Source organism: Helobdella robusta, assembly GCF_000326865.2.
Source record: "Helobdella robusta unplaced genomic scaffold HELROscaffold_1, whole genome shotgun sequence".
Classification (NCBI taxonomy): Eukaryota; Metazoa; Annelida; class Clitellata; order Rhynchobdellida; family Glossiphoniidae; genus Helobdella; species Helobdella robusta.
The window spans coordinates 5239139-5249479 of NW_008703570.1; the positions used below are offsets into that span (position 1 = coordinate 5239139).

A 10341-nucleotide genomic window follows, 5' to 3' on the forward strand; every position below is an offset into this window, starting at 1 on the left:
GCGCCATCTTGTCGCGCAATTTCGGCAGTAGTTATCTTTTAGGCGGTGTTTACAATCACGACGTAGATGGCCTTTTTCACCACAAATCCAGCATTGGGGTACACCATGCTGTTGGGGTTCGCGTTTCATAACCACCTTCTGGCAAGAGCATTCTTCATGTACTTGGCGTAGACGTACGTCACTTTTTGATGCTTGCTTTGCCGATTCAAAAGTGAGACTGTGCGCAACGGCATCCTTGAGTTTTCGTTTATCTGACAAGAGAAGGGATTGCTTGAGTTCCGAATCACGAAGGGCTTTGATAAACGTATCCAGGGCAGTTTCGTCTCTATGCTCGGGGTCTGATGTCGGATACGACAGCAATGTCAACCGTTCGATATCTTGTGCCAGCTGCTGAATGGATTCACCAGATCGTTGCGTTCTGTTTCTAAGCTGAGACCGATAAATCTGTTTCATGTGTTCTTCACCATAACGTAAATCCAACGCGCTAACCAGAACTTCATAGTTGAAGTGGTTCTCCGCCGGAATCGTCTGAAGAACCTCTGCTGCTGAACCTCGCAGGGCCAGTATTAGTGCTGTTGCTCGTTCTTTTCCGTTCCAACAGTTACTAGTTGCCGCTGCTTCGAACTGGGTTTTATAAACGTTCCAGGACATCTCTCCGTCAAATGCTGGTACCTTCAAAGTTCTTCCGGATGCGTGATCTAACGGCATGGTCATTTTTTTGGATTGCTCCAATTCTCGCTTCAATTTGTCTATCTTGTGATCTACCTCAACGGTCTGACGATCAAGTTTCTGCTCGATCATTTCTATTCTTGTTGACTGTTCTTCAATCTGTTCTGCCACTTCCAATTTTACGTGTTTTAACTCCTCTGTCTGTCGTTCGGACTGTTCCTTGATCTGTTGTTTTAACTCTTCTGTCTGTCGTTCAGACTGTCGTTCGGACTGTTCTTTGATCTGTTTTAACTCCTCTGTCTGTCGTTCGGACTGTTCCTTGATCTGTTTCATTTCAGTTGACATACTAAGCAGAAGTTCCATCATTTTAGCGGTTGTAAACGTGCCTGTGCTAATTTCATTGTCCTCATCAGCACCATCAAACTTGAATTCGTCTGGGTTCTTACCTTCGTCAATGAGAGCTTCTCTCAGACGTGCTACTAGTACTTCTTTGTTGCCACTTGTGACAAGGCTTCGTTTCTGTAGTTCTTCTCGTAGTTGAACTACGTTCAAACCACATAGTTTTGACATCGTGTTCTTTTTCTCTGAGTAGTAATTCGCTGGTCGAAGATCCCACTTCTGACACCAATGTTATAATACTCGCTGTCGTAACCGATTTACGATGCGACGGGTTCAAATCCTCGATTGAATAAAATATTCCAAACAGTTATTAAACTTTATTTACAGAAGAAATCAACTATCATTAGTTATTAAACTTTATTTACAGAAGAAATCAACTAATCGTTTATTTCCAGTAAATTCGCACTAACGCAACAATTAACTTTTAAATCTTTCAAAATCTATCGCTATGACAACGTCAACAAACAAATCAAATATCGCTTTAAAAAATTCACCGAATCGCTATTCACAAAATCACAAAATCACGAATTTCACTCCTCACGAATATCTTTCGACGTGCGCTTTTATACTCTTCGCAAGTGTCGTTTCTAGATTCTTCTCGATACTCTAGAATGCTCCAGTCACTAGAACATTCTAAAATACGCTAGAATCTAGTGCGTTCGGTAGCACGGTTATAACAATATTAATCTCGCTCACTCATTTTAATCTTCTAAGTATTTTAATCAAAATCACAAGTTCTTCAAAATGAAATAAACACGATTAGATGTAAACATGTTTTTTTAACGATTTTATTGTAAAGCAAAAGGGTTGCCCAAGAAGGAAAGCTAAATTAAGGTTGTGTGGAAGATAAAAGCACATTATAAACCATAAAGCTATTAAATATTGTGAAGAAAATTTAGAGTAATTTTAAGGAAATATCGTTGAAAAATCTTGAAAAACCGTCAATTTTTAGATTGTAACAGCCATTATTATTATTTCAATGTCAAATGCGATAACGGCAAATTGAAAAGATTATTTAATCCGCCCTGATTTATTGCCATGTTCTATAAATTATGAAGAAAAATTGTAAATCAGTGCTCTATTCAAGTAAGAACCGCAGACCGAAATTTTAATGTTAAAATTAACCTCATGAAGTGGATAAGCTGACAAGTAAGTTCCATTGGCAATGAGGTTTTTGATACCTGAAAAATAAATGTTTTAAAACTATTGTGGTAAATATGGTATATATGTGAGAAGGAGACCATTTTTAATACATTATTCTATAAATTCTATCAAACTGTTGGTTTTATATTGCTTTTAGTTCGTTTTTTCAATTTTTTTCACTAAGAGTCTTTGAAAATTATCCAATTAATTAAAATACGAAAGTAAATTATAATAAGACTTCGAGTTGGAAGTGCTGTTAATATCTGTTGTTTAATGTTAATTTTTGGTTTTTTCTGATGTAAAAACAGCTTCTGCAGTATTGAGATGTGTAAAGTTGGTGTTTTTATATATTACTTTTGTGAAACTATTGAAAATTTAACGAGTTTTATAGGTTATATGTATATATATGTCGCAATCTCAAAAGAGCTGATAGAGATTTCGCGGCGGCTGGTCCTGTCTTATGGAATAGTTTGCCTAAGGAACTTCGAAAATCTGGAATGTCATTATCAGAGTTTAGAAAACATCTTAAAACACATCTGTTTAATAGGTTTTAACGATCAACACCGTTTGTGACGTTGCTAAAAGGCATTCAGCATATTTCTTCTTGGATATTTCCATGTGGAGAGCTCTGATAAAAAGCAATTATAAATATATTTATATATAACGTGGAAAAGACTGTGATTTTCATCAATAATTGCTTTGCATTAGTGCCTGAACTAAAATACTGAAATAGAATACATAAACAAAAAAATAACTGTGAAACTCATATACTGTCACTATAAGCAGAAAGGGAGAGAAAGAAAACTAAAAAAATATCAGCATCTATCAAAGTTTACCAAATGAGCAATAAAAAAATGTACATGTTAGCATATTCTCGCACATATATATTCATACATACATACATATTTATATATAGAAATATAAGCTTTATGCATACACACACACACTCAAGCGCACAGATATACACGGATCTACCTAAACTTTCAAAGTTTAACTTACTCTAACAATTAATCATGAACCATGCAGATTAAATAGCAACATAAATAATTCAATATAAATAAACAGATATCTATCCATCAATAAAATCATTAGTGGGTAAATATAAATCTCATTACTCTAACTAACAAAACGCAAAGTAGAAGAGGTGCAGTAAACAAAATTAAAAATAATTAATCAGACAATGTTATATGGCGGCGTGAGGTCTCAATGGTTAAAGGCGCCTGGTCTCGCTATTGCAATGACTGGGTTCGAATACAAAGAGATCCCCGCCTATCATATGCAATTTTTATGATGCCTGGTTTGCACGCGTATTCATATAAGCTGTGTGTGTTTGTCGTTGAAACCTCTGAAGTAAACGCAAAAGACAGTAACCCTTATATATACATAAATATATTATATATATATATATATTTTTATATATATATATATATATATATATATATATATATATATGTTGGTAATAGACCATAATTTTTACAATATTCTATAAATTCTACCGAATGTTTGGCGTTAATATGCTTATAGTTCATTTTTTCGATTTTTCTCACTAATTTTTCTCCAAGTTTTTTGGAGAACGTTTAGTTTATTAAAATTCAAAATAAACTTATTTTCCGAATTCATGCTGCAAATAAGGCCATATTTCATTCGGAATTGTTGTTGTCATTCCTTTTTTATTCATTGTTATTAAATTTGTATTAAGTTGGGTAATGATGTTATCATTCTTTGTTGGATGTTTATTTGGGATTTATTGATATCTATTAGGACAGCTTCTGCAATTTTTAGATGTATTGTGTTCATGTTTTGATAAATTATTTTTGTGTTGTTGTCAAGAATTTGGCGGGTTATTGGAGCTGAATGTATTGATTGCAAGTGGGATTTGATGGCTCCTCTTTGTGTATGCATTAGAAACGTCTTGATAGTGGAGTTGTCGTAACGTTGTTGACGCGCGCAGTCGTCAATAGGACATTTAAATTCATATATTACATGATTACGCATCAAAGTAGAATTGTCTTTAGGAGTGCAGTTGTTCTTTAAGATCAATTGTGATGTCTTACAATTATTGTAGTATATCCTGAGTTTTATTTAATTAAATTCATTAATTGGTGTAACATTTCTTTTTATGATTTGTTTGAAGACGACTTCGTCTATTTTATGTGCCTTTGACAAATGATTTCTGCAATATAGGATTATGCTTTAGTCATTGTTGTTTTTAAATATATTGCTATCTTGCTGTAGTCTTTGTTGAATGGTGCTCTCAATGGATGATGTTTTGTAACTATTGCTTACTAGTAGATTAATAATTCTTTTCAGTTCCGTATTGCGATCTTTATTTGAGGATGAATGCGTGAATACACAGTTCACAAAGGATTTTATTGTACTTATTTTGAATTGTTCCGACAATTCACTTAACCCATTCTTTTATTTGTTGCATTGACGTATACGGCAGTTGTAAATTTTTGTTCGTCATGCGTTACCGAAACATCCAGAAATGGCAAAAAATTTTCACTTGAGGAGAGATTTAAGATGTTTTTTGGTATTCATAAGAGGACCATGTCTAAGTGATATATATCAATTGTGTCATGTATGGAAACATCTGTAAATAAAGATTCGACATCCAGAGAAGCAATTTGATTTGATGATTTATTAGTGTTCAATAGATTGATAAATCTGCGTGACGACAGGAGATTATAGCTATTAGGAATGTATGGGGTCAGAATCTTGTTGTTTGTTTAGAATTTTGTTTAGATATTTGGCAGTAGGGTATGTTACTGTTGAAAGTTGGCTGATGGTAGGTCGAAGGGGGTTGTTATTTTTGTGCGTTTTAATGTTGTTATAAAGTGGAGTAGCTGGATTTTTTCTTGAGGTATGTTTTTGTTGATTTTCCTAATTATTGCGTTGAGTTTAGTCTTTAGGTGAGGAATTGGGTTCTTGTAATAACTTGAAATTTTGTGCTGTCGTTGAGTAAGTCTTCTTTAAAATAAAGAAAAAATGTTAACAGGGATGCCTCAGGGATCAGTTATGAAAACATTTCTTTTCTCGGTTTATACTGCTGATGTTTTTGATATTATTGAGCTATGGTATGAGAGGTTATGCTTATACGGATGATATACAGTTAATGTCGAATGTATCATTTGAAATGTTTGAAGACATAGACTAACAGACTGAAAAATGGTCTCTCTGCAGTTAATACATGGATGGATCAAAATGGTTTAAAATTAAACAAAAACAAATTATCGCCGATAGGTACCTGGCAGCAAACTTCGAAGATACGTATAAAGTTGCTAAAGATTGATGATTCTGTTATTAAATTTGAAGAAAAGCAACGATTCTTTGGTTCACGATAGATACCAATTTATCTATACAAGAACACGCTAGGCGTATGGTCAAATCGTGTTTGTTTCAACTTCGTCAATTACGGCAAGTAAAAAAGTATTTAAACAAAACCACCATGGTAGCGTTGATCCATTTGTTTGTTCGTTCACGATTGGACTATTGCAACAGCCTATTGTATGGAACATCAAGAAATGTGGTTGAAATGTTGCAATCTGTTCAAAATAGAGCTGCTAAAGTGGTAACGGGTGGTGGGAAGTTCGATCATGTTTCTCCAATCATCAGGGATTTACATTAGCTTTCGGTAGAAAAAAAGGATCGTGTTCAAAATATGTGTTGATGTTCAGACGTTCGAATGGTCTTGGTCCACAGTCGAATGTTTGCATTCAAGGATACGAATTAACAGAACTTTGTCTTAAGTATCAGAACTATTTAAAAATTCCGGCAACTAAATCGAAAATTGGGTCGAGGAATTTTGCTGTTTGTGGACCGAGGATGTGGAACAATCTTCCTTACACCAACCCTAGACCTGGAATATCACTTGTGCGGTTTATAAAAGAATTAAAGACTTTTTTATTTTGATATTTTATTTGATGAACAATATTATAGTTGATAATGTGAACTAAAGATCTTATATTTTTTTATTTGTATTTCGATATTTCTTCCTGTGGACAATATTACAGTTGATAATATTTGAGAGCGCTTTTGAGTAACTTTTTAAAAGGCGCTCTATAAATTTTCCTATAATATCTTATTATTTATTTATATATATATATTTATATATATATATATATATATATATTTACAATATTCTATAAATTCTACCGAATGTTTGACGTTAACATGTTTGTAGATCGTTTTTTCGATTACCCCCATATATATATATATATATATATATATATATATATTTATTTATTTATATATATATATATATAATGTCGGTAATAGATCATCATTTTTACAATATTCTATAAATTCTACCGAATGTTTGGCGAATATATATATATATATATATAATGTTGGTAATAGACCATAATTTTTACAATATTCTATAAATTCTACCGAATGAATCATCATCAGTATACAGCAAGGAGCACTGATGATGATTCATTCGGAATCGAAATATGGCCTTATTTGCAGCATGAATTCGAAAAATAAGTTTATTTTGAATTTTAATAAACTAAACGTTCACCAAAAAACTTTAGTGAGAAAAATCGAAAAAACGAACTACAAACATATTAACGCCAAACATTCGGTAGAATTTATAGAATATTGTAAAAATATATATATATATATATATATATATATATATATATATATATATATATATATATATATGTTGGTAATAGACCATAATTTTTATAACTGACCAATCTGAGACATTGTTTTTGGATAGAGTTAAGTATTTCCATTAAAACTAGTGTCAGACGACTATATCAAAATTTTAATACATTTCCTAGTTTCACCTGCAGCAAACCTTTGCAAAGCTGTATTGTTTTCATTGGCAAAAGAAATTTTCTTTTTTACAAAAACTAATAAATTACGTGAATAAACGAGACTAAGGAAAAAAATAAAAATCTTAACACAAACGTGCAAATAATGTGTGAGGTGCGAATAAATAGTGTATGTGGTACAAATTACTTCAAGAGGACTCTAGCAGTAGATTGTAGACATCTTGAACAATATCTTAAGTATTAAACAGTGATTCAATTGGACAAATTAAATCATCCAAGGTAGTTAGGAAGAAAAAAAATGACATGCCGAAATATAATTGTGTGTTCCATTTGCGTTAGTCCAGACAATAATCTAATCTATCAATAATGAACATGTTTTTCTCAACATACAAGCAATAATTTTAAGTTTTTAGTAATTCAGATTACTTCGACCTACACAGTACCATCAAGAAATAATTCTAAATTCTGACATAAAATTAAGTTAACTAACGATCTATTTTAATAAATAGAACGGAAATGCAGCTAAAATAACTAAACGAATAGAAGGACCGAAACTAAAAATGACTAACATATCATGATTAAATTCAAATTTCAAATATATAAACCTACCTCCTGTCAGTTAGCACAGAGGAAAAAAATTTTTTGGATTGATGCAAATATATTCTAGAAATAAATAAAGACAAGTCGAAGCTGTCAAGATTCCATAATGAAAAGATTCACAATAAAAATAGACACCAAATTTATTAACTTAACAAAATAAATTGAATCTCTTTGTTAGTCAAAGACATGAAACAATTAGAACTTTGAAAAGATTTTATACTTGTTGAGATAAATGAATGAAAAATTTTCAAAAAATTGAATTTTCATATCCTTAAAAAATGATAATCAACATAGAAATGACAAAATAAAAGTGGACGTTTCATCAACGTCTGTTCGCATCAAAAATCTAATCCAGGAAATAATTTTATAGAAACCGACTTCTCTATCTTCGTTCTTCACACAACTTATAAAACATCTTCAACATTTAGCGTTCTATCTTTCTACAAAACTTCTACAATTCTTCCCAACAATCAGTTGAAGAAATGCGATTTAAGATGGCACACCTAAAATGTAACAACTAATGAAATAACTAACCATAAGTAAATAAGGATTGATGTTCGTGTCCATATTCGGTTCTCCTTAGGATAAAATCAACAATTCGACATCTTGTGGCACGAGAAAAAAAATTTTCTTTGGGCGTAGGAACATCATATCTTCAAAAAAAACAAAACAAATTCCTCGTCCAGAAAACGTTTTTAAAATAAGTTTGTTTACAACATTGCTTTTCATGTATTTGAACAAGCAAGTGCACTTCTTCAATTTATGAATAGGAGAAAAGAAACGCTCGAAAACCAGTTGTAGCTAAATTGAAATTCAAAGAGATTGAATCGCAAAATGAGTAAATTTCAAGCTTATGAATGATCTAAAGAAGAGTTACCACACATACCGTGGACAATTTCAAGTTTGAAAAGAAAATGGGATCAGTTGGGTCAGTAGTAGGTATAATAAGGGAAGAATTTAAACAGTTATATTACTATTTTTGTAAGGCCTCAGCAGCAAAGACATCACCTATCACAACTTACCACACCTTACCACATATTACCTCAAGAATATTATTAACCTTAGAAACAAGTCTTCAGCCATTGGTGAATTTATGTCAAACTTTAAACACATTTGAAATAAATAACCAATTAATAATTATTAAAAGCATGAAAAAATGCAATGAATATAATAAATTAACATAATAATACTAACAAATACATTTTCTCCTTTTGAAAAGTGCACGTAAATTTTTTTGTAAAATGAGGAACCCTGTATGGATCCAGTTCAAAAGGACTTAAAAATTTTTTGAAACATCCTGTCATTCGACCCCACAATCCCATTGAGTCCATGTCTTCAATTTTCTTAAATTTGTAAATAAAATTTTTTGATAAAAGAATTAAGTTAATAATGATGTTTGTTTTCAGCCATGATTTTCAATGTTTGAGAAATAGCAATGCTAATAATGGTACACTTACTTACTTAGTAGTCAGTTAGCTAAACTTTTTTGACACCATACAGAGCATTTTTAGGGTAATAATAAATTTAATCAAACTTTGCTTTTCATTATTTGCAATAATTATAGCAGTAACATAAAATAAAAGATCAATGAGGATTTTATATTACTTACAAAACATAAAGAAACTCCAGTGAAGAACAGGGAGAACAAATGATGTTTGGCATATAAATAACGTGACCTAATGAGTATCAAGGATATTGATAAGTAGACATGGCAAATTCAAAATATCGAAAGGATAAATAAATGAGCTAAGAACAAAAGGGGTGAAATTGTCCGAGCACTGCCCAAATGTTGATAAAATTATGAAAAAAATTAGCAGTACATGAGATTTCTTTTTTATATAACTAAAAAACGATTTTGCAAATTTCGATATGTCTACTACGTTTTTCTTACTGCTCACATTTTTACCGTTTTAATAACTTTTTTTTATTATATTTTCCGAGATTTCTTCGTGATTAGTTTGATTACCATTGATACTTCCTTAACCTACCAAAAATGGACTGAAGTATGAGATTTAAAAATTGTATTGTGACGATGTCAGATAGAAAAAAATGAGTAACTTATTATAAAATGAGTATTAAACAAGGTGGTCAAATTGTTATTCAATTACACAGAACTGACTTCTTTGATTGGCATCTTCAACTTCATGTTGTCAGTGTGTCTGGCAAGGACTTCAAAAGGAGCATGAACTTTGGCAAACTGCACATTTCTACTTTCCTAAAACAAAAATTTTTTCTATACGCTAAGCAATTAAAAGAATTAAATAAATAAATACGTGAATTAAATTGAAATTTTAAAAAAATTATAAAAACTAAAGTGTATAAAACCATGTAAAATATGAATGATATGGATGAATGAAACTTCAAAAACACCTCAATATCCTCTTCTACATGCAGACCTTCTTCTATTAGGTTATTCACAAACGTTTTTCTAAAACTTTCCTTAGTTGCAGCTCTCTTATCTCTGGCTTTGTTGGATGACCAAACAAGAATGTAATCAATGCGACGCACCCCATCATTGAAAAAAACATGTCTTCCCTAATTTATAAATTTAATTAATAATAATAAATACCTGTTGTTAATTAATATGAATATTATGATTAAAATATTTGTATTGATAATATTTATAACTCTTTCAATTTTTTATTTCAATATTTTAATACTGTTATTCCACCATATTTCAAGTTATTATTTATACAGTGGCAGTTAATTAATTAATTGAAAATCATTATGCAAAGAAGTGTTTGCA

The 10341-nt window shown here is 31.3% G+C and overlaps 1 protein-coding gene across 1 annotated transcript in view; it reads right to left on the minus strand.

Moving 5' to 3' along the window:
* HELRODRAFT_62245 (hypothetical protein) overlaps positions 1-10121 on the minus strand; it is a gene marked incomplete at both ends in the record, with an annotated part of 28889 nt that extends 18768 nt beyond the window's left edge. Inside the window, 5 exons of the mRNA XM_009010880.1 lie at positions 2194-2249; positions 8130-8248; positions 8790-8938; positions 9706-9810; positions 9966-10121. Of these exons, the coding sequence (XP_009009128.1) occupies positions 2194-2249; positions 8130-8248; positions 8790-8938; positions 9706-9810; positions 9966-10121 (585 nt within the window). The remainder of the gene's footprint in view (positions 1-2193; positions 2250-8129; positions 8249-8789; positions 8939-9705; positions 9811-9965) is intronic.
* Positions 10122-10341: the final 220 nt, after the last annotated feature.